General features: G+C 44.6%; 1 protein-coding gene across 2 annotated transcripts in view; it reads right to left on the reverse strand.

The window, feature by feature from the left end:
• Positions 1-25697, reverse strand: part of LOC120054792 (transducin-like enhancer protein 4) — a 75689-nt gene that overhangs the window by 5857 nt on the left and 44135 nt on the right. For both annotated transcript variants that reach the window (XM_039002417.1, XM_039002416.1), the window contains exons 7-19: positions 25689-25697; positions 24985-25001; positions 23635-23769; positions 19606-19659; positions 18384-18554; positions 18116-18257; positions 17570-17739; positions 17056-17144; positions 16541-16790; positions 16204-16451; positions 15826-15973; positions 5233-5383; positions 4992-5068 (exon numbers count right to left, since the gene is read on the reverse strand). The exon at positions 25689-25697 is cut by the window's right edge. In XM_039002417.1, coding sequence (XP_038858345.1) covers positions 4992-5068; positions 5233-5383; positions 15826-15973; positions 16204-16451; positions 16541-16790; positions 17056-17144; positions 17570-17739; positions 18116-18257; positions 18384-18554; positions 19606-19659; positions 23635-23769; positions 24985-25001; positions 25689-25697 — 1661 coding nt within the window. The remainder of the gene's footprint in view (positions 1-4991; positions 5069-5232; positions 5384-15825; positions 15974-16203; positions 16452-16540; positions 16791-17055; positions 17145-17569; positions 17740-18115; positions 18258-18383; positions 18555-19605; positions 19660-23634; positions 23770-24984; positions 25002-25688) is intronic.

Consider the following 25697-nt stretch of genomic DNA (forward strand, 5'->3'; position numbering starts at 1 on the left):
AAGAGAACATCTGCTTAAAATATTTAGCTTCCTCTTTTAAAATATAATTCGGAGAATCATAGATGACTCCATCTTCAGTAACGAGTTTCTGCAAATTATTTTTGTCAGCGTTCCTGTGTTGGAGATTCAGGAAGAATTTGGTGCATTTTTCTCCATATTCCATCCAGTTTGCTTTATTGTTGTAATAGATTACATTAGATCGTTCTTGAATAAGTACCTCCAGTTCTTTTGTTTTTCCTCTAACTTATTTTGTATCTCTGTAGTATTGTTTTTATTGCTTTCTACCTGTACTATTAGTACATGTATTTCCCTTGTTAATCTTGTCTCTTTAGACAGAAAGTGCTTTTTTATTATTGATGAATATTGAATTGACTGACCTCTGAAGGTACATTTAAAGGTATCCCAAACAATAAGAGGATTTGCTGAACCAATATTGTACTGGAAAATTCAGTTATACATTATTTTGTCTTAGTTAAAAATAAATTGTCCTCCAGTAAACTTTGATTACATTTCCAATATCCCAGTCCACGTGGAAATTCTATAAGAGTTATGTGAAGGCAAATTAGATGATGATCCAATCGCATTCTGTCTCCTATTAAAACTTTTTTAACCTTTGATGCAAGAGAGAAAGAGGCAAGAAAGTAGTCAAGACGACTAGCTTGATTAAGTCTCCTCCATGTATATCTCACTAGGTCGGGTGTAGATGTATTCACTGATTCAAAATAGGGCACAAAATATACTCTTTTTTTTACACAATAAATCGGTATAGTCAATCTATTATGGTATTTCTGATGGAACCATTCTCTACTTTTGAGAAAATTACCAAGTCATTAAAAGGGTTTTAGATCATCCCAGTAATGGTAATTGCTCCACAAAGTTTCATAACAGACAATGGTGCTTGTAACTTTTCTTCTTCTTCTTCATGTCTGACAGGCAGAGTGGTGTGTCTCCCCAGGTTCTTAACCCTACGTGGTTCAGCTGTACTCTCAGCATTACTAATCACAGCTTTCAGCACCACAGAAACACAGGGGGCTGACTCTCTCTACATTACCTGAATAAACAAGCCCTTCTACCTCCATTCTGTCTGTCTCCACCAGGCTCAGGCTCTGTCTGCATCAGACCTCATATCCTGGCCCCAGATGGTTTTCTAGACCTGCTCCTCTCTCAACCTCTCTCTTTCCTCACCCTCCTCTCGCAACCAATCCCTCCTCTGAACCTCTATAGTATCTCTCCCTCCTCCCCCTTCCCTCCTCTCTCAACCTCATCCTAATCCCTCCCTTCCTCCCTCCTCCACATCACAGGTTCATATCACCAGGGCTGTCAATCAGCAGGCCACTGGTGAGAGAAGCCATTTTGACTGACAGACACACTCACACTACAGAGACAGAAACAGGGAGGAGGGAGAGGTACAAAGGATGAGGTAGCGGTGAGTGAGAGTAAATGGAGGGAGGAGAAAGGGGAGGTATGTGTGTACATGTGAAAGAGAGAGATGAATCAGGGGAGTAAAAGAAGGAAAGCGAGAGAGAAAGCAGCAGATTAACAGTGTGTGAGACAGAGAGAGAGAGAGAGAAAGAGGGGGAGCAGGATCTGAGGGAGAGTGTGAGACGTCATGTGGGGGGGGGGGGGGGGGGGGACTGAGAGGCATTTGGCATTTGGATAACAAAGCAGATAGCCTCTGTGCATTTCAGAGCCCTAGGGAGACACTAACTGCCAAGGCTGCAGATTCCTCCTCTCTCTGCACTAGTCTAGCAAACAGCAAGATGACAGCCATACTGCCTCCCTCCCACAAACGACACATTTCCCCCTTTAAACAGCCCATCCCGTCCTGTAACTCATCATCACACTTATATATACCCAGCACAGACACAGTCTACAACAGCCTTGGCTAAAACTGTATATTCTAGAAATGCACAATGCATTTCCTATGCGGGGAATTTTGAACCCGAGTTAAGTGCGTGTAAATGTAACGTAATTCCCTTTTTATGCATCTTTCTCTTTACTCGTATTCTGACCTTGAATTTAAGCATGAGAATAGCATGCTATTCACCCGCAATTTGTTTTGGGTGGAGATCAAAGAAATGAAGGTGTGGTGGAGGTGTCTACAGATACGCCGTATGCTGACCTTTGATTAATTTACTCATAACTCCACCCCCTTTACGCATGATGAAACAATGAATAAGGTCGAGCAACCGGTCAGTTCCAAGTGGAAAAACATCTACTTTCTTTTCCCGATAGAAAGAACACCATTCTCCATACCCTGTCATTTACAAATTGATAAGTGCTATTGATGAGAGCCAGGTAAATGATTAAGCCATTTAGATAAGGGGATTGTAAATATAAAGGGCAATCGATTTATATCTATTTTACCTTATGATCACTGGAGGCAAATGTGAAACCAGTCACATGGCAGCAAACTGAAGCATGTCAACATATCACCTTTTCCATAGTGAAGTTTATGAAACGCTGGCCTTATATATGAAATGTGGAGACCCAAGCTATAAACTTCTGTAGCCATGCTCAAATGACAGTATAGGTCCAAACCTACTGAGTTGTTTTATGAGTTCTAGAATGTTTTAATTATATGTCCAGACTTTTCACTGTATGTTTTACAATTTTTATCGTGTTAAATATTAGCCACAATCGGTAGCCACAGTCAGTTATACCACCATACATTTATAACTGTCACTTTAGTGTTAGTTTCCTTAAATGTTGCATCATTCCTTTCCATTGTTAGTTTACTTTTTTTGCTCTGCAATGTTTGTGTTTTGGTTCCTGATGATCACTAGCAATAGTGGATCATATTAGGCTGTATTCCATGTTGGGCAATTATTTGGAACATGTAACCTATTTGGATCATTCTGGAATGTACACCATACGTAGCAGTTTAAACCTGGAGCCTGGCGCACAGTTCACGACGACTGGAACGTTGTCATCACAGTGACATGATTAGTGAGGATTATTATAGTAGATTTATAGGACCACTGGTCAACACTTTTCTCACGTTCCAATATTTCATGGATTGAACAATTGAACATGGCAACATTTAGGATGAATCAAACCACTGCTTTAGATAAATGTACTGAAAACCCTATTGAATGAAAAGTCCACGAGAAATTCAAGTGGCAGGTTTTTCAGCAGTTGAATTCAATTTATTATGTGCGCGCAAGGGAACCGTACCTGCAAAGCCTATTACGCACCTTCATAAGGTAAGTCTGAATACCAACTACTGAGAAGTGCGTAGGAAAGGTGTGCTTAGGAAAGATGTACATTTCCTAAGTCTGAATCTGTAGACCTTACCGTAAAATGCTTACTTACAAGCCCTTAAGCAACAATGCAGTTCAATAAATAGAGTTTAAAAAATATTTACCAAATAAACTAAAGTAAAAAAGGTCATTTGTACATGTAGGTAGGGGTAAAGTGACTATGCATAGATAATAAGCAGCGAGTAGCAGCAGCCTAAAAACAAAGGGGGGGGTCAATGTAAATAGTCCTGGTGGCCATTTGACAAATTTTTCAGCAGTCTAATGGCTTGGGGGTAGAAGCTGTTAAGGAGCTTTTTGGACCGAGTCTTGGCGCTCCGTTACCGCTTGCTGTGCAGTAGCAGAGAGAACCGTCTATGACTTGGGTGACTGTAGTCTTCCTCTGACACCGCCTAGTACAGTTGAAGTCGGAAATTTACATACACCTTAGCCAAATACATTTAAACTCAGTTTTTCGCAATTCCTGACGTTTAATCCTAGTAAAAATCCCTGTCTTAGGTCAGTTATGATCACCACACAAATTTTCTATAGGATTGAGGTCAGGGCTTTGTGATGGCCTCTCCAATACCTTGACTTTGTTGACCTTAAGCCATTTTGCCACAACTTTGGAAGTATGCTTGGGGTCATTGTCCATTTGGAAGACCCATTTGCAACCAAGCTTTAACTTCCTGACTGAAGTCTTGAGATGTTGCTTCAATATATCCACATAATTTTCCTCCCTCATGATGTCATCTACTTTGTGAAGTGCAGCAAAGCACCCCCACAACATGATGCTGCCACCCCCGTGCTTCACAGTTGGGATGGTGTTCTTTGGCTTGCAAGCCTCTATGGTGGTCTGCTTGAAACATGTAGGTATTACAGACTGGGTCAGGGAGAGGTTGAAAATGTGAAGACACTTTCCAGTTTTTCAGTGAAGACACTTTCCAGTTGGTCCGCACATGCTTTGAGTACATGTCCTGATAATCTGGCCCTGCGGCTTTGTGAATGTTGACCTGTTTAAAGTCCTTGCTCACATCGGCTACGGAGAGTGTAATCACATAGTTGTACAGAACAGCTGGTGCTCTCATGCATGCTTCAGTGTTGCTTGCCTCGAAGCAAGCATAAAAGGCATTTAGCTTGTCTGGTAGGGTCGTGTCATTGGGCAGCTCGCGGCTGGGTTTTCCTTTGTAGTCCATCATAGTTTGCAAGCCCTACTACATCCGACAAGCATTAGAGCCGGTGTAGTAGGATTCAATCTTAGCCCTGTATTGACGCTTTGCCTGTTTGATGGTTTGTCTGAGGCCATAGCGGGATTTCTTATAAGCGTCCAGATTAGAGTCTTGCTCCTTGAAAGCAGAAGCTCTAGCCTTTAGCTCGGTGTAGATGTTGCCTATAATCCATGGCTTCTGGTTGGGATAAGTATGTACGGTCACCGTGGGGATGATGTCGTCGATCACTTATTGATGAAGCCGGTGACTGAGGTGGTATACTCCTCAATGCCATTGGATGAATCCCGGAACATATTCCAGTCTGTGCTAGCAAAACAGTCCTGTAGCGTAGCATCCGCGTCATCTGACCACTTCCGTATTGAGCGAGTCACTGGTACTTCCTGCTTTAGTTTTTGCTTGTAAGCAGGAATCAGGTGGATAGGATTATGTTTAGATTTGCCAAATGGAGGGCGAGGGAGAGATTTGTATGCATCTCTGTGTGTGAAGTAAAGGTGGTAACATTTTGAGTGTGTGTATTTTTCACCTGGAATATACTGGCTCCATATGGCGTCCTCCACGCATTCAGCAGATTGTCCTTCCCTGTACTCACAAACCACTTGCCTGAAACACACGCACGCACACACACACACGCAAGCAAACACACACACAAACACACAACATTACACTTGGGCTCAGCAGACATATGGACTACACATCTCATTAGCATAAGTATAAAAGTTAGGAGAGTGTGTGTGAGTGTGGCAGAGTTGTGAGCTTGTACGTACCACAGGAGGCGAACTTGAGTGAGAGCACACAGCTCTCGTGGAGGTGCAGCTGGTACTTGTCTGGTTTGGAGACGTGCAGCACTTCTACATTACTGCTCTCCATGCCCACTGCCAGCCACTCTCCTGTAGGACAGTAGCCCAGAGAGAAGATCTTGGAGGGAGGGAGGGAGGGAGGGAGGGAGGGAGGGAGGGAGGGAGGTAGAAGGAGAGAGAGTGGGAGAAAAGGACTTCATTACACGAGTGAACGGAGCTCATCTGACAAAGATCATCAGCAGCATCATCATGTGTGATGTATTTATTATTCTTCCTGGGGTGCAGCAACATTAAGGCATACAGTTGAAGTTGGAAGTTTGCATACACCTTAGCCAAATACATTTAAACTCAGTTTTTCACAATTCCTTTAATCCTCATAAAAATTCCCTGTCTTAGGTCAGTTAGGATCCCCACTTTATTTTAAGAATGTGAAATGTCAGAATAAAGCAGAGAGGATTATATATTTCACTTTTTATTTCTTTCATCACATTTTCAGTGGGTCAGTTTACATACACTCAATTAGCATTTGGTAGCATTGCCTTTAAATTGTTTAACTTGGGTCAGATGTTTTGGGTAGCCTTCCACAAGCTTTCCACAATAAGTTGGGTGAATTTTGGCCCATTCCTCCTGACAGAGCTGGTGTAACTGAGTCAGGTTTGTAGGCCTCCTTGCTCGCACACGCTTTTTCAGTTATGCCCACACATTTTCTATAGGATTGAGGTCAGGGCTTTGTGATGGCCACTCCAATACCTTGACTTTGTTGTCCTTATGCCATTTTGCCACAACTTTGGAAGTATGCTTTGGGTCATTGTCCATTTGGAAGACCCATTTGCGACCAAGCTTTAACTTCCTGACTGATGTCTTGAGATGTTGATTTAATACATCCACATAATTTTCCTCCCTCATGATGCCATCTATTTTGTGAAGTGCATCAGTCCCTCCTGCAACAAAGCACCCCCAAAACATGATGCTGCCACCCCCGTGCTTCACGGTTGGGATGGTGTTCTTCGGCTTGCAAGCCTCACCCTTTTTCCTCCAAACATAATGATGGTCATTATGGCCAAACAGTTCTATTTTTGTTTCATCAGACCAGAGGACATTTCTCCAAAAAGTACAATCTTTGTCCCATGTGCAGTTGCAAACCGTAGTCTAGCTTTTTTATGGCAGTTTTGGAGCAGTGGCTTCTTCCTTGCTGAGCGGCCTTTCAGGTTATGTCGATATAGGACTCGTTTTACTGTGCATATAGATACTTTTGTACCCCTTTCCTCCAGCATCTTCACAAGGTCCTTTGCTGTTGTTCTAGGATTGATTTGCACCTTTCGCACCAAATTACGTTCATCTCTAGGAGACAGAACGCGTCTCCTTCCTGAGCGGTATGACGGCTGCGCGTGTTTATACTTGCGTACTATTGTTTGTACTGATGAACGTGGTACCTTCAGGCATTTGAAAATTGCTCCCAAGGATGAACCAGACTCGTGGAGGTCTACAATTTCTTTTCTGAGGTCTTGGCTGATTTCTTTTGATTTCCCCATGATGTCAAGCAAAGAGGAACTGAGTTTTAAGGTAAGGCCTTGAAATACATCCACAAGTACACCTCCAATTGACTCAAATTATGTCAATTAGCCTATCAGAAGCTTCTAAAGCCATGACAGCATTTTCCTGAATTTTCCAAGCTAAAGGCACAGTCAACTTAGTGTATGTAAACTTCTGACCCACTGGAATTTGTGATACAGTTCATTATAAGTGAAATAATCTGTCTGCAAACAATTGTTGGAAAAATTACTTGTGTCATGCACAAAGTAGATGTCCTAACCAACTTGCCAAAGCTATAGTTTGTTTACAAGAAATGTGTGGAGTGGTTGAATTTTTTTTTTAATGACTCTAACCTAAGTGTATGTAAACTTCCGACTTGAACTGTACAATTTAAAATATTACATGAAATTACATTTCATAACACTTTTCACAACACATTAAGTGTGTTGCCTCACCCGGAACCCAAACTGGCTGCGCGCGTGCGCCATCGTGCGCTATCATGCATAAATGTATTTTGCCCCCCCACACCAAACGCGATCACGACACGCAGGTTAAAATATCAAAACAAACTCTGAACCAATTACATTAATTTGGGGACAGGTCGAAAAGCATTAAACATGTATGGCAATTTAGCTAGTTAGCTTGCCTTTGCTAGCTAACGTTAATTTGTCCTATTTAGCTAGCTTGCTGTTGCTAGTTAATTTGTCCTGGGATATAAACATTGAGTTGTTATTTTACCTGAAATGCACAAGGACCTCTACTCCGACAATTAACTTCTTATGGCTGCAGGGGCAATATTGAGTAGCTTGGATGAAAGGTGCACAGAGGGGCCCAGAGTAAACGGCCTGCTCCTCAGTCATAGTTGCTAATATATGCATATTATTAGTGGTATTGGATAGAAACACTCTGAAGTTTATGTCTGTGAGTATAACAGAACTCATATGGCAGGCAAAAACCTGAGAAAAAATCCAAACAGGAAGTGGGAATTCTGAGGCTGGTAGATTTTCAACCAAGATCCTATTGAAATCACAGCGAGATATGGATGAGTTTGCACTTCCTACGGCTTCCACTAGATGTCAACAGTCTGTAGAACCTTGTCTGATGCCTCTACTGTGAAGGGGGGGCGAATGAGAGGGGAATTAGTCAGGTCTGCCATGACCTGACCATGCTTTGACCATGCGCATTCACATGAGAGGGAGCTCTGTTCCATCGCTCATCTGAAGTCAATGTTATTCTCCGGTTGGAACGTAATTCAAGATTTATGTTAAAAACATTCTAAAGATTGATTCAATACATCGTTTGACATGTTTCTACTGACTGTTACGGAACTTTTGGACATTTCGTCAGCTTTTAGTGAACGTGCTTCCTGACGTTGGATTTGTTTACCAAACACACTACAAAAATAGCTATTTGGACATAAATGATGGACATTACCGAACAAAACAAACATTTCTTGTGGAAGTGGGAGTCCTGGGAGTGCATTCCGATGAAGATCAGCAAAGGTAAGTGAAGATTTATAATGCTTTTTATGAGTTTTGTTGACTGCACAATTTGGCGGGTAACTGTATGGCTTGCTTTTGTGGCTGAACGCTGTTTTCAGATGATTGAATATTGTGTTTTGCCGTAAAGCTTTTTGAAATCTGACACAGCAGTTGCATTAAGAACAAGTGTATCTTTAATTCTATGTAAAACATGTATCTTTCATCAAAGATTATGATGAGTATTTCTGTTATTTGACGTGGCTCTCGGCAATTTCTCCGGATATTTTGGAGGCTATTCTGAACATGGCGCCAATGTAAACTGAGGTTTTTGGATATAAATATGAACTTAATCGAACAAGACATATATGTATTGTGTAACATGAAGTCCTATGAGTGTCATCTGATGAAGATCATCAAAGGTTAGTGATTCATTTTATCTCTATTTGTGCTTTTTGTGACTCCTCTCTTTGGCTGGAAAAATGGCTGAATTTTTCTGTGAGTTGGTGGTGACCTAACATAATCGTTTGTGGTGCTTTCGCTGAAAAGCCTATTTGAAATCAGACACTTTGGTGGGATTAACAAAAAGATTACCTTTAAAATGGTATAAGAAACATGTATGTTTGAGGAATTTTAATTATGAGATTTCTATTGTTTGAATTTGGCGCCCTGCACTTTCACTGGCTGTTGTCATATCATCCCATTAACGGAATTGCAGCCATAAGAAGTTAATCCACACATAAACCGGCCAACCTAATCGTTTCTAGTCATCTCTCCTCCTTCCAGGCTTTTTCATCTTTGAACTTATATGGTGATCGCACCTAAACTTTCATTGTATTACCACGACAACCGGCAACAAAGTTCATCTTTCAATCACCCACGTGGGTATAACCAATGAGGAGATGGCACGTGGGTACCTGCTTCTATAAACCAATGAGGAGATGGGAGAGGCAGGACTTTCAGTGCGATCTGCGTCAGAAATAGGAATGACTTCTATTTTAGCTCGTTGGCGCGCGCGAGCAGTGTGGGTGCAGAAATTGAATAACATGGATTTCAAAATGTATTTTGCGACGCTCGCGCACGCGACGTGTCCGGTCTGGTCAGCATGTGCAGGCCACTACTCTGCTATCACATATCTCCAATACAAAACCCATGTGTACGTGTGTGTAGAGTGCGTGTCTTATCATGTGTCTGTGCCTGTGTGTGTCTTTTCACAGTCCCCACTGTTCCATGAGGTGCATTTTATCTGTGTTTTTTATCTGATTCTACTGCTTGCATTAGTTACCTGATGTGGAATAGAGTTCCATGTAGCCATGGCTCTATGTAGTGCTGTGCACCTACCATAGTCTGTTCTGGACTTGGGGACTGTAAAGGCATGTCTTGTGGGGAATGCATGGGGGTCCGAGCTGCGTGCTAGTAGTTTAAACAGAAGCCTCCATGCATTCAGCATGTCAACACCTCTTACAAAAACAAGTAGTGATGTGGTCAATCAGTCCTCCACTTTGAGCCATGAGAGATTTACATGCATATTATTAATGTTAGCTCTCTGTGTACATTTAAGGGCCAGCCGTGCTGCCCTCTTCTGAGCCAATTGTAATTTTCTGAGGTCCCTCTTTGTGGCACCTGGCCACACAACTGAACAATAGTCCAGGTGTGACAAAACTAGAGCCTGTAGGACCTACCTTGTTGATAGTGTTGTTAAAAAGGCAGAGTAGCGCTTTATTAGGGACAGACCTCTCCCCATTTTAGCTACTGTTGTATCAACATGTTTTGACCATGACAATTTGCAATCCACGGTTTGTCACGCCCTGATCTGTATCACCTGTCCTTGAGATTATCTCCACCCCCCTCCAGGTGTAGCTTATTTTCACCAGTGTATTTATCCCTGTGTTTCCTGTCTCTCGGTGCCAGTTTGTCTTGTATGTTTCCAAGTCAACCAGCGTATTTCCCATTCTCCTGCTTTTTGCATGATCTTTTTTCTATTCCTCCCTTTTGACCCTTGCCTATTTCTGGACTGTGTACCCGCCTGCCTGACCATTCTGCCTGCCTTGACCACGAGCCTGTCTGTCACTCTGTACCTCCTGGACTCTGATCTGGTTTTGACCTTTTTGCCTGTCCACGACCATTCTCTTGCCTACCCCTTTGGATTAATAAACATTGTAAGACTCCAACCATCTGCCTCCTGTGTCTGCATTTGGGTCTCACTTTGTGTCTTGATACGGTTACTCCAAGCAGTTTAGTCACCTCAACTTTCTCAATTTCCACATTAATTATTACAAGATTTAGTTGAGGTTAAGTGAATGATTTGTCCCAAATACAATACTTTTAGTTTTGAAATATTTAGGACTAACTTATTCCCTGCCACCCATTCTGAAACTAATTGCAGCTCTTTGTTAAGTGTTGCAGTGATTTCACTCGCTGTAGTAGCTGACGTGTATAGTGTTGAGTCATCTGCATACAGAGACACACTGGCTTTACTCAAGGCCAGTTGTATGTCATTAGTAAAGATTGAACAAAAGTAAGGGGCATAGACAGCTGCCCTGGGGAATTCCTGATTCTACCTGGTTTATGTTGGAGAGGCTTCCATTAATGTCCTTCCCTATAAGCGTGCTGAAAGGCTGTCAATTTGTTTACAGTAAAATAGCATTGTATCTGGTCAAACACAAATTATTCCCAAAGTTTACTAAGGGTTGGTAACAGGCTGATTACTGGCTCAAAAAGCCAACCAAATGCGGCTTTACTATTCTTGGGTAGCTGAATTACTTTTGCTTCCCTCCAGGCCTGAGGGCGCACATGTTCTAGTAAGTTTAGATTGAAGATATGGTAAATAGGAGTGTCAATATCGTCCGCTAATATCCTCAGTAATTTTCCATCCAAGTTGCCAGACCCCGGTGTCTTGTCATTGTTGATAGACAACAATCATTTCCCCCTCTTCCACACTCACTTTACGGAATTCTAAATAACAATGTTTGTCTTTCATCATTTGATCAGTTATACTTGGATGTGTAGTGTCAGCGTTTGTTGCTGGCATGTCATGCCTAAATTTGCTGATCTTGCCAATGAAAAAATCATTAAAGTAATTGGCAATATCAGTGGGTTTTGTGATGAATGAGCCATCTGATTCAATGAATGATGGAGCTGAGTTTGTGTTTTTGCCCTAAATTTCATTTGTGCTACAAATATTTTTACTATCATTCTTTATACACTGCTCAAAAAAATAAAGGGAACACTAAAATAACACATCCTAGATCTGAATGAATGAAATATTCTTATTAAATACTTTTTTCTTTACATAGTTGAATGTGCTGACAACAAAATCACACAAAAATTATCAATGGAAATCAAATTTATCAACCCATGGAGGTCTGGATTTGGAGTCACACTCAAAATTAAAGTGGAAAACCACACTACAGGCTGATCCAACATTGATGTAATGTCCTTAAAACAAGTCAAAATGAGGCTCAGTAGTGTGTGTGGCCTCCACGTGCCTGTATGACCTCCCTACAACGCCTGGGCATGCTCCTGATGAGGTGGCGGATGGTCTCCTGAGGGATCTCCTCCCAGACCTGGACTAAAGCATCCGCCAACTCCTGGACAGTCTGTGGTGCAACGTGGCGTTGGTGGATGGAGCGAGACATGATGTCCCAGTTGTGCTCAATTGGATTCAGGTCTGGGGAACGGGCGGGCCAGTCCATAGCATCAATGCCTTCCTCTTGCAGGAACTGCTGACACACTCCAGCCACATGAGGTCTAGCATTGTCTTGCATTACGAGGAACCCAGGGCCAACCGCACCAGCATATGGTCTCACAAGGGGTCTGAGGATCTCATCTCGGTACCTAATGGCAGTCAGGCTACCTCTGGCGAGCACATGGAGGGCTGTGCGGCCCCCCAAAAAATGCCACCCCACACCATGACTGACCCACTGCCAAACCGGTCATGCTGGAGGATGTTGCAGGCAGCAGAACGTTCTCCACGGCGTCTCCAGACTCTGTCACGTCTGTCACATGTGCTCAGTGTGAACCTGCTTTCATCTGTGAAGAGCACAGGGCGCCAGTGGCGAATTTGCCAATCTTGGTGTTCTCTGGCAAATGCCAAACGTCCTGCACGGTGTTGGGCTGTAAGCACAACCCCCACCTGTGGATGTCGGGCCCTCATACCACCCTCATGGAGTCTGTTTCTGACCGTTTGAGCAGACACATGCACATTTGTGGCCTGCTGGAGGTCATTTTGCAGGGCTCTGGCAGTGCTCCTCCTGCTCCTCCTTGCACAAAGGCGGAGGTAGCGGTCCTGCTGCTGGGTTGTTGCCCTCCTACGGCCTCCTCCACGTCTCCTGGTGTACTGGCCTGTCTCCTGGTAGCGCCTCCATGCTCTGGACACTACGCTGACAGACACAGCAAACCTTCTTGCCACAGCTCGCATTGATGTGCCATCCTGGATGAGCTGCACTACCTGAGCCACTTGTGTGGGTTGTAGACTCCGTCTCATGCTACCACTAGAGTGAAAGCACCGCCAGCATTCAAAAGTGACCAAAACATCAGCCAGGAAGCATAGGAACTGAGAAGTGGTCTGTGGTCAACACCTGCAGAACCACTCCTTTATTGGGGGTGTCTTGCTAATTGCCTATAATTTCCACCTGTTGTCTATTCCATTTGCACAACAGCATGTGAAATTTATTGTCAATCAGTGTTGCTTCCTAAGTGGACAGTTTGATTTCACAGAAGTGTGATTGACTTGGAGTTACATTGTGTTGTTTAAGTGTTCCCTTTATTTTTTTGAGCAGTGTATAATGTATCTTTGTTTCATAGTATAGTTTCTTTTTATTCAGTTTAGTCACAGGATTTCTCAATTTGCAGTACGTTTGCCAACTGGTTGTGCAGCCAGACTTATTTGCCATTCCTTTCGCGTCATCCCTCTCAACCATACCATTTGTCAATTCCTCATCAATCGACAGGGATTTAACAGTTTTAAAGTCATTTTCTTAATGATTGCATATTAGCAACTGGAATAAGCAATTTCATAAATGTGTCAAGTGCAGCGTCTGGTTGCTCCTCATTACACACTACAGACCAACAAATACTCTTTACATCAACATATCAATCACTACAAAACTTATTTTACACTATATTAGGCCAACTATATTGTGAGCATTACATCCAATGGATTTGGATACTGCTTTACAGAAAATGTCTGCAGCATTAGGAAAGATGTGATCAATACATGTTGATGATTTCATTCCTGGGCTGTTTGTAACTACCCTGGTAGGTTGACTGATAACCTGAACCTGTCACGTTCCTGACCTGTTTTTCCTTTTTCTTGTATTTATTTAGTTGGTCAGGGCGTGAGTTGGGGTGGGCTGTCTATGTGTTATTTTCTATGTTGGGGTTTTGTGTTCGGCCTGGTATGATTCTCAATCAGAGGCAGCTGTCAATCGTTGTCCCTGATTGAAAATCATACTAAGGCAGCCGGGGTTTCACGTGTGTTTTGTGGGTGTTTGTTCTTGTGTCAGTGTTTCGCCACACAGGACTGTCACGGTAGTTATTTTGTATCGCATATTGTTTTTGTTAATTATTAAATCACTATGGAAACTAACCACTCTGCGTATTGGTCCGATCCGTCTCGCCTCTCCTCGTCCGAGGAGGAGGATTACGACTGCCGTTACAGAACCAGGTTGCAGGCACTAGTTACAGTTTTAACCTTTTTCTTGAGTAGGCAGCTTGATGAAAGCCAGTCAATATTTAAATTACCCAGAAAATATACCTCTCTGTTTATCACATACATTATCAAGCATTTCAAAAGTTATCCAGATACTGACTGTTAGCACTTGGTGGTCTATAGCAGCTTCCCACAAAAAAAGGGCTTTAGGTGAGGCAGATTAACATGTAGCCATATTACTTCAACAGTACTTAACAGGATCCAGGAACCCAAATGATTTGGATGGATCCCATCCTCCTTATAAAACAAGCTTTGTTTCCAGAAGGTATCAAAATTGTCAAATGTTACACCCACAGACTTGCAATAGTCACGTAGCCAGTTATGGAGGGCTAAAAGTCTGAACCATTCAATGCCATGATTTAGGGAGGCCACAGGGCCAGATATTATGGGGCGTTCGTTGGTGTCAATTAGAGACCCAATCAGTTATTTAAAATCAATTTTCAGCGTTCTGAGCTAACCTTCATAAGGTCATTGAATCCCACATGAACTATGATAGACTCAATTTCCTGATGCTGGTTTAAAATGTTTGGGAGCAGCTTATTGATGTCCTGTATCCGTTTTTGCTCCAGGGACTGAGACATTTCTCACCATTGAACTGCCCAATACAATGGCCGGAGAAGGGATGAGAAATACGCCCATTTCTACCCCTCACACAATTCGTGGAACCTTTCACGGGCCCAGGAGAAGCAGGATAGCATACACCCGCAGCTACCAGCGATAGGTCCAGACCTCCCACAGCAGGCAGTACCCCGTCAGATCCAGAGTGAGGGGAAAGGAGCAAAACTCAATAACGAAGCCGCTGCTGCAGTCAGCGTAGATGGAGTCAGCACAGCTGTCGCAGACACAGGCAATCCCAGTGATAAAGGCTCAGGTAGATCAGGCACCAGGACAGCGTAGATATTCCTCATGTGAATCTGCTCCGGACCTCTCCCAGACACTCCAGTCCGCTTAGCAGCATGCCGCTGCCTTCGGTTTCCACGACTTGTGACATGGGCCCAGCGATGATTGGGACAATCATCTTGCTGTTCTCCGTCTACTCCACTATGGAAGAGGAGAAGCAGATGGAGACGACTTCCTTGGCAGGCAAGTTCCAGGTAGCACAGGCAATTCGGATAGGGACAGATGACAAGGCAGGGATACATCCATTAAGCCCGAGCTACGTCCAGCCACATGAGCTGAGAACGAGAAAGTTCCAATTTGTGTTTTCCCCTTAAGTTCACACAGACTTGAAATTTGCTTGCTAAGGATAGCCACCTCATTCCTGTAATCCTCCGCAAGCAAACAATTGCCGTATTGGAACTCCGGATTGTCAATATTGTCCCAGACAAGAGCGTAATAAACACAGCTTCTACAGCGCTGGAAATGTTTATTAGCTATTCCAGGCGATGCCGGCTCCATTGCAACCTAGTTAGCTAGCTGTCAGCAGGTTGACACAAACACTTATGAACAAAATAAAACTTTGGAAACAACAGGCCGAAACAACAGGTCGAAGCCCGGCAGGTATCCAAGTAACTGATGAACATGAAAAAAACAAATGTGTAGTTGTAATTGCATTCGCAAACTTGTAACTTAATATTTGCGAGCAATAATTGCATTTGTGCACATGTCAATTTCTGGCGCTCAGACTTTTGGCAGTTCTCACAGCCCTACTGTGACAAAAATATGTAGATGTGCAAACAGTGATGTGATAGAACAGAGAGAAACAGTGACTGGTTTGATATAGAGGCTGATATGTATCATATATTAACAGGTGCAGTGCTTCTCATAAAGGCAGTACTGAGCTGGTCTTAGCTAGTCTCAGCTAATCGCACAATGTCTCAGGTATTCCATCAGTACCTGTGAGGTGAAGTCATGCTGCTGCAGCTGGCGTCCCTCTCTCAGGTCCCAGCAGCGTACTGTGTTGTCCAGCCCCCCCGTCCACAGTTTGGTCCCATCGTTGGAGATGTCAATACAGCTGGCCCCGTCAGTGTGACCCTGGAACTGCCTGGGTAGCATAAAGATCACATCAACACCTAGCCATTCAGATGTAATCCATAGTCTCTGGACCCCTACCCTGCTTTCTCCTCCCCCTATCCTCTTCTCTTCTCTCCTGCCCTACCCTCTCTCTCTCCTCATACCTGACCAGGGGCTCTGGTTGTGGAGGTCCCAGACTACGATGTCTCCCCCTATACCCCTCCTAACCTCCTCCTCATCCTCCTCTCCTCCTCCTCTTACCTGACCAGGGTCTGGTTGTGCAGGTCCCAGACTACGATGTTGCCGTCACTGCAGCAGGAGAAGCAGACCTTGTTGTCGGGGGAGATGGCCAGAGCGTAGCAGGCCGGGGCAGAAGACGTCAACTCCGCCTTGATGCGGGGAGTAGGTGTGGCCAAGTCCCAGATTGACAACGTGCTGGCCTCACCTCCAACAATGAGGGTCCGCCCATCAGGAAGAATCTTACATGAGCGGATGTAGTTATCCCTATTCTGATTGGTGTGAAGAGAGAACATGTGTATTGGACTGGCAAAACAAGCAATATTATTGGTTAAGCCTTTTAAAGTGTGTGTCCACTCACCAGACAGTCGAGCTGGGCCATGGCACTCTTGCTGCCAGGCTGGCTGATGTCCCACACCTTGACACAGCCCTTGCCGCCGGTGTAGACGTGACGTGTGGAGGTGCTGATGGTGACGGCACACACCACCTCTCCGTGGTTCAGAGTGTGGATCTGACGGGCATGTCGTGGGATGCCCGGGCCCAGCAGGGCATCCGGAGGGAAAGGAACCGGCTGCATCTGTCCATCCGCACTGACGTGGAAAGAGTAAGCACTGGAGAGAGGCAGGAGGGAGAGAATGGAAAGAGTGCCAACCACTGCAATCTACATCTGTATATTATTACAAAAACTAAGTGCTTGCTACTTGCTAAAACCTTGAAGACTGTCAACACTGTAATGGCATTAGAAGTTGAGAAATAGTCTTCTAGTACAGAGTGTTATTTGTGATGGCAGAGTTTGCGGCTTGCTCCAGCTATTACAACAACAGCCATCTTTCTTTCTGTCTGGATAGATTTAGATGGAGGAGAAGAGAGACGTACGGTTTTCCCCCGGAGGATCCACCAGGCAGTGAGGAGGACAGCCCTGGGGCCCTGAGGTGGGACCGAGACTCATACGCCATCTGGAGAGACTAGGAGGACCAAGACATTAGGAGTTTACTAATAGAATCATCCTGTGTTGTAACAGTTTAATCTCAGTAAATCCTGATCTCATCAAGTTGAGTGAAATCTTGACAATTCATCCAAAACAAGCTTCCAAACCAAATACTACTAAGAATCCATCTTCATCAATAAAAAATGTATTGTTTTAAATGAGTGGTGCACATCTTCGATCCTCTAGGCAACTGGTTTCCCTTCTTGCTTTCTAATTGAAAGCAATCTAATTGATTCAGACCTGGGTAACCAGGTGCACGCACTAACTAGCGAATTAGAGACATAATTGATCAATTAAGTGCCAGGAAGAGACAAAGACTATAGACAATGCAGCCAGTGAGGTCTGCCGTTGTAGACAGGTGTTTTAAACAGAGAGACCAGTGATGCATTTTGTCTAACTCACCAAGGGGCTGCGGGTGTAGACGCTGGCGGCGGTGCTGATCTGGGGCGAGAGGGTCAGGGCAGCCCCGAAGCCCCCGGGACTAGCCAGCTCCCCGTTGAGGCCTGCGTGGGACACCACCCCAAAGTGAGCTGGGTATGAACCGGGGGGCACAGACAGGGGACTGCGGAGAGCTGGAGAGGCGAGGAGGGGGTGAGGGGGGAGATGAGAACACACCTTACATTCCAGCGGGTAAGAAAGGGTTAGGGTCTAACTGGTAGAGATGTGTTGTCAACAATCAAGTTCCTCTCGGTTTCTTATAGGCTACAATGCCGTCTTTATTGCTTTAGGCAGAATATGGCAGATATGAGTACAATACGGGACCACAGGAGCATATCATCACAGTAGGTGTGGGATAATGGTACGATGATCAGATGGAAGGTATAATTATGGTATTACAGGGCTATATGATCACAGTAGTGTGATTTGAATGTTTAACAGGGGTGCAGGGGTATAATAACAGGGGTACAGACATAGGGTATGGCAGGCAGACAGGGGTGTCTGACTCACCCAGGGGGTCAGCGGAGGAGGCAGCCTTGCTGAGCAGACGGAGGCAGGACGTACTGGGGCCGGCGGGGCCGGGGGTAAGGGCCTCACGGTGAGAGGGGGACGGGGTGCTCGACTTAGACAACGGCGACCCAGACTTCTCCATCTACAGAGAGGTAAAGAGATACTGTCAAACAAAGCACCTCCATACAGATACTGTAAACAAGTGATAAGTACTTTAATTGGTGGATTTTGGCCACCATGTTAATGCTTGACGATGAATGTATCATACCTGTGCTGGGTCCTTGGCCTTGCCTGGGGTGGGGCTGTGTGGTGGTTGGGGGGAAGGGGCCTCCCCGGGGCTCCTGGGGGACCCTGGTAACTCCTTCCTCAGGGTGGGGGCCCGGTCCAGACCGTTCCCGTGGGGGGAGTGATGGGGGCTACCCACGGGGGATGTGGGCTCCTGGAGACACACAGAGAGATATGGGAGACCAGGTCACCCCAAAAGCCATGCAAGAAGACAGTAGCATTCACATTGGCTGTGAAAAAAACAAAAACCCATAAATCTGTAACATTATAGACATTATAGTTAGATTACTATAGTATCTGTATGGGTTTAAGCACAAGTGTGCATGAGGCCTGTATGGTACTGTAAGTCAAACTCAGCTGACTGTCTACCTCCCTGCCACAGCCACCTAAATAAAACCATTCCCATCTGCTCCCAGTGTGCTGCAGTCAGCACTTCTACTGTGTCTGAGCAGAGCAGAACACACAGAACACACATCCATAGACTGTTCTAGTATAGTCACCAGAGACACTCCCTCTCACACACCCATTAAGCACATTTGTCAAATTCTCCAATTGTTCTGTATTCACAAATCACACAAGAGACTTTCCTGCTTTTGTGCATTGTGCTGCGCAGTATCAAACACAGAAGGCTTAGATAAAACATATTTTGGTACACTGCGTGAAGTATTTAAAGAATTTAAACATTCTGAGGGCATAAACGGCTTTGCATAAATAAAGGAAGCACACTGCTGCCATCTGATGAAAGGAGGGGTGTGTGTGTGTGTTTATGTGTGCATGAGGTGTGTGTGTGTATATGTGGTTGTGTGTGTTCAGCAGGGAGACTGTACTCGGTAGGAGAGGAGAGAAAAGCAGCAAGCTAGCTCCCAATAATGTTCTTATATAAAAATATTCACTATTTTCAAAATCCCGACGCAAGTGTCTAATTCTCCTATACTTAACCAGCCACAGTGAAACAACAAGGTCTTAGAGAGAGGAGTCTTCCATTTGAACTATGTTCTATTGGCTAGGGAGGGTCTGGTCAATACTGACCGGTTTCAGCCAGTATAGCTACAGTAGTTATATATGACTCATTGTTTGTTTTTCCGCAACAGTATCGGATGCTGATTTAAGGTCAGTTTAGCGTTTTCTCTCTGATGGTTGCCGTTAGACTGGGTTCAGGGTAAGCTGATCCTAGATCTGTGCCAATGGTTGACTAACACACTTACCTCGTTAGAGACATCCACAACCAGGTTGTCCTCACTCTTGTCCCCATCACTGTCCTGTGAGACAGAGGAGAGAGGAGAATGTCAGAAACACAAACATTCTCTATCACACAAACATTGCCCACAGCTCACTCCCTCACTCTGTCAGGCACACACAACCTCTCTCACTCTGTTTGGCCATATCGCTGCTTTACTCCTCTCTCTCCCTTCCTCTTTATCTCTGGGAATACGGGTGACAGCGATGGCACTTAGTCACCATGGCAACAACGCTTTGATGTGATCATGGCCTGATATTCCTATTGACATCACGTGGAGTGACATCACCCCCTAATTGTATTGAGCCAGATCAGGGCCACGGTGGAGATGAGACTATTCCTGGACATAGACAGACCGGACAAAAACAACCATTATGTAGTACAGAGAGGCTGATGATCAACAGAGCTCCCTGTCCAGCCTGTTTTAAAAACACAACACATCCCTTTACGAGAGGCTACACTGATGTGATGTGTGAGGCAGTTCTCATACTGATGTGATGTGTGAGGCAGTTCTCACACTGATGTGATGTGTGAGGCAGTTCTCACACTGATGTGATGTGTGAGGCAGTTCTCACACTGATGTGATGTGTGAGGCAGTTCTCATACTGATGTGATGTGTGAGGCAGTTCTCATACTGATGTGATGTGTGAGGCAGTTCTCATAATGATGTGATGTGTGAGGCAGTTCTCATACTGATGTGATGTGTGAGGCAGTTCTCATACTGATGTGATGTGTGAGGCAGTTCTCATACTGATGTGATGTGTGAGGCAGTTCTCACACTGATGTGATGTGTGAGGCAGTTCTCATACTGATGTGATGTGTGAGGCAGTTCTCATACTGATGTGATGTGTGAGGCAGTTCTCACACTGATGTGATGTGTGAGGCAGTTCTCACACTGATGTGATGTGTGAGGCAGTTCTCATACTGATGTGATGTGTGAGGCAGTTCTCATACTGATGTGACGTGTGAGGCAGGTCTCACACTGATGTGACGTGTGAGGCAGTTCTCACACTGATGTGATGTGTGAGGCAGTTCTCACACTGATGTGATGTGTGAGGCAGTTCTCACACTGATGTGATGTGTGAGGCAGTTCTCACACTGATGTGACGTGTGAGGCAGTTCTCACACTGATGTGATGTGTGAGGCAGTTCTCACACTGATGTGATGTGTGAGGCAGGTCTCACACTGATGTGACGTGTGAGGCAGTTCTCACACTGATGTGATGTGTGAGGCAGGTCTCATACTGATGTGACGTGTGAGGCAGTTCTCACACTGATGTGATGTGTGAGGCAGTTCTCACACTGATGTGACGTGTGAGGCAGGTCTCATACTGATGTGATGTGTGAGGCAGTTCTCACACTGCTGTGATGTGTGAGGCAGTTCTCATACTGATGTGATGTGTGAGGCAGGTCTCATACTGATGTGATGTGTGAGGCAGTTCTCACACTGATGTGATGTGTGAGGCAGTTCTCATACTGATGTGATGTGTGAGGCAGTTCTCATACTGATGTGATGTGTGAGGCAGTTCTCATACTGATGTGATGTGTGAGGCAGTTCTCATACTGATGTGATGTGTGAGGCAGTTCTCATACTGATGTGATGTGTGAGGCAGTTCTCACACTGATGTGATGTGTGAGGCAGTTCTCACACTGATGTGATGTGTGAGGCAGTTCTCACACTGATGTGATGTGTGAGGCAGTTCTCATACTGATGTGATGTGTGAGGCAGTTCTCATACTGATGTGATGTGTGAGGCAGTTCTCATACTGATGTGATGTGTGAGGCAGTTCTCATACTGATGTGATGTGTGAGGCAGTTCTCATACTGATGTGATGTGTGAGGCAGTTCTCACACTGATGTGATGTGTGAGGCAGTTCTCACACTGATGTGATGTGTGAGGCAGTTCTCACACTGATGTGATGTGTGAGGCAGTTCTCACACTGATGTGATGTGTGAGGCAGTTCTCACACTGATGTGACGTGTGAGGCAGTTCTCACACTGATGTGACGTGTGAGGCAGTTCTCACACTGATGTGATGTGTGAGGCAGTTCTCACACTGATGTGATGTGTGAGGCAGTTCTCACACTGATGTGATGTGTGAGGCAGTTCTCACACTGATGTGACGTGTGAGGCAGTTCTCACACTGATGTGATGTGTGAGGCAGTTCTCACACTGATGTGATGTGTGAGGCAGGTCTCACACTGATGTGACGTGTGAGGCAGTTCTCACACTGATGTGATGTGTGAGGCAGTTCTCACACTGATGTGATGTGTGAGGCAGTTCTCATACTGATGTGATGTGTGAGGCAGTTCTCATACTGATGTGATGTGTGAGGCAGTTCTCATACTGATGTGATGTGTGAGGCAGTTCTCATACTGATGTGATGTGTGAGGCAGTTCTCATACTGATGTGATGTGTGAGGCAGTTCTCATACTGATGTGATGTGTGAGGCAGTTCTCACACTGATGTGATGTGTGAGGCAGTTCTCACACTGATGTGATGTGTGAGGCAGTTCTCACACTGATGTGATGTGTGAGGCAGTTCTCATACTGATGTGATGTGTGAGGCAGTTCTCACACTGATGTGACGTGTGAGGCAGGTCTCACACTGATGTGACGTGTGAGGCAGGTCTCACACTGATGTGACGTGTGAGGCAGGTCTCACACTGATGTGACGTGTGAGGCAGTTCTCACACTGATGTGATGTGTGAGGCAGGTCTCATACTGATGTGACGTGTGAGGCAGTTCTCATACTGATGTGATGTGTGAGGCAGTTCTCACACTGATGTGACGTGTGAGGCAGGTCTCATACTGATGTGATGTGTGAGGCAGTTCTCACACTGCTTTGATGTGTGAGGCAGTTCTCATACTGATGTGATGTGTGAGGCAGGTCTCATACTGATGTGATGTGTGAGGCAGGTCTCATACTGATGTGATGTGTGAGGCAGGTCTCATACTGATGTGATGTGTGAGGCAGGTCTCATACTGATGTGATGTGTGAGGCAGTTCTCATACTGATGTGATGTGTGAGGCAGTTCTCATACTGATGTGTGAGGCAGGTCTCATACTGATGTGTGAGGCAGGTCTCATACTGATGTGATGTGTGAGGCAGTTCTCATACTGATGTGATGTGTGAGGCAGTTCTCATACTGATGTGATGTGTGAGGCAGTTCTCACACTGATGTGATGTGTGAGGCAGTTCTCATACTGATGTGACGTGTGAGGCAGGTCTCATACTGATGTGATGTGTGAGGCAGGTCTCATACTGATGTGATGTGTGAGGCAGTTCTCATACTGATGTGTGAGGCAGTTTTCACACTGCTGTGTGAGGCAGTTCTCATACTGATGTGATGTGTGAGGCAGTTCTCACACTGATGTGATATGTGAGGCAGGTCTCATACTGATGTGATATGTGAGGCAGTTCTCATACTGATGTGATGTGTGAGGCAGTTCTCACACTGATGTGATGTGTGAGGCAGTTCTCATACTGATGTGATGTGTGAGGCAGTTCTCACACTGATGTGATATGTGAGGCAGTTCTCATACTGATGTGATGTGTGAGGCAGTTCTCACACTGATGTGATATGTGAGGCAGTTCTCATACTGATGTGATGTGTGAGGCAGTTCTCACACTGATGTGATATGTGAGGCAGGTCTCATACTGATGTGATGTGTGAGGCAGGTCTCATACTGATGTGACGTGTGAGGCAGTTCTCATACTGATGTGATGTGTGAGGCAGGTCTCATACTGATGTGACGTGTGAGGCAGTTCTCATACTGATGTGATGTGTGAGGCAGTTCTCATACTGTATTTATGTCAATCAGAACACTCACACCACAGAGCGAGAGAGATCATGTTCACTAGGGTTATCTATTTTGGTGATCAATCACTTCCAAGTTAAACACATATTTGACTGGTAGAAGGAGCGTGACCCCCGGTTAACCTGTGATGTCAGAGACACCGTTAATACTGCGGGTTTGATTGAATGGCGTACGTACGTAGTGAGGTGGGAGAGGCTCTTTGTCATCACAGCGCCTCCTCTTTGCGTCCCCTCCCTGGGAGGAGGAGTACCCCCCCGACGGGCCCTGGCGCTCCTCCACCGGTTGGCTGTCTGTCGATGACACTGACTTACTCTGCACACACAGACAACAATGCACACACACACACACACATAAAAGAGAGAAAAACACACAGCAGGTAGAGAAAATGCAACCAAACAACACATTTATGAATGTGTTATTATGAATGAACTTTCTCCCTGACACTGAAAACTTCATGTAAAATATGACTCTGATCATTGTACAAGAAGCCCATTTTCTGGCTATTTATACTAGAAAGAGCGTGGTGGGACACCCCATAATAGAGGAATAAAACATCAAAGTGGAGTATTATTTCTGGGGTCTATGTGGCATAACTCTATTCTCTTTCATCGGTTGACTCCTACGGAAAGTTCTGCTCTTTAGAACTGTAGAGGACACAGGAAGGAAGCTGGTTGGACGGACATGACCAGAACACACAAAGAACCACAGTTTTCTCAACAAACTCCCAGTCTTCTCCTCCATCTCTCACTCCCCCTCTCCTTCTTCCCCTCACTTTCTCTTTCTTCCTCTCTATTTAAAATTCAAAAATGTAATATTGGCACGACTTAACAAATACAAATTGATATGCATCTCTCCTACCTCCGTCCCTCCTTTCATCCATATTTTGAAGGACGTTCATACAAACCCGACCTCTTATCAGACCATTGGGTAAAGGGGTTAAGAAAATAAAGAAAAGGCTATTGCAAACTTAAATCATTTTGACTTCGTAATAAAATAAAGACACAGTCAACTGTTTCCCTTTTTACTTGCTCCCCTCAGAGTACCCTCCCTATTTCCTTCTTTCTTTCTTCTCTCCTTCTATATCTCTCATTTCTTCTCTCAACTCCTCCCTCTTTCTGTTATTATCAGAGTGAGTGTGAGTGAGGACAGCTGTCTAATAGTCTACTGGTCTGTCGGTTCCCTCAGTTCCAACACACCAAGGTTGTATCTAACCACAGAGTAAGAGACAGCCCAATGACCATCCTACTGGACCCATATCACCATAATATTATTGTCTCCATAGAACTGACCAGTGTTCTATTGGACCTTAGTCAAGGAACAATATCACTGTTCTACTGTTGTACTCGCTTTAATAATTCTAGTACTGTTTTTTATTAATGGCAGCTCTCTTCAAAGAGACTCTCTTTTCCCCTCACTTTACATCACAGTCACATAAACACACACTCACACACAAGCACGCACGTATACACACAAAATGCACACACAAGCGCATGAACAAGCACACACACACACGTTGGGGTTACTTACCCTGCTGGGCGCACCTTCTGGGGAAGGAACAGAGAGGGGGAAGGGGATTGACGTCAGTATAGATAATAATAACAACAATCCCACAGCAAACCAAGGTCAACCTGAAAAAGGCCTGTCCCACTGCAATAAAAACACAAGCTTTGTATTGTGCATGTATCCAATCTGCAGTGCTGCCCTTTCTGTCTCCACTCCTCTGACACAATGCTCTCTGTCTTCCCTGTTCACTCATTCAACATTCATGTCTGCTCTGTCTCTTTCTCTTCTTTTCTGCACCAGGGACCTAGAAGTTTAACATATAACCACGCTACGTCAATATACAGCCTTGCAGGCAACGGAGTGCCATTTGTCAGTTGTTTTATGTTTAATGAGTGCTTTTCTTAAAGATAGCCTAGTAGTTAGAGAGCGTTGGGCCAGTAACCGAAAGGTTGCTTGATCGAATCCCCGAGCTGACAAGGTAAAAATCTGTCGTTCTGCCCCTGAACAAGGCATTTCCCCGGTAGGTCGTCATTGTAAATAAGAATTTGTTCTTAACTGACTTGCCTAGTTAAATAAATGTTTTTAAAAAATAAAAAAGAATACTCTGCCACCCTTTGAGTTCAATTAAAGTTCAACCAAGTGATTATTTTGTATCAAAAGCTGACACATTTCAGTACTACAGCTCTCTACCAGTGTCCTTCACGTGGAGGACAGTCAGTGAGTCGTACCTCTCAGGT

Source organism: Salvelinus namaycush, chromosome 10 (assembly GCF_016432855.1).
Source record: "Salvelinus namaycush isolate Seneca chromosome 10, SaNama_1.0, whole genome shotgun sequence".
Classification (NCBI taxonomy): domain Eukaryota; kingdom Metazoa; phylum Chordata; class Actinopteri; order Salmoniformes; family Salmonidae; genus Salvelinus; species Salvelinus namaycush.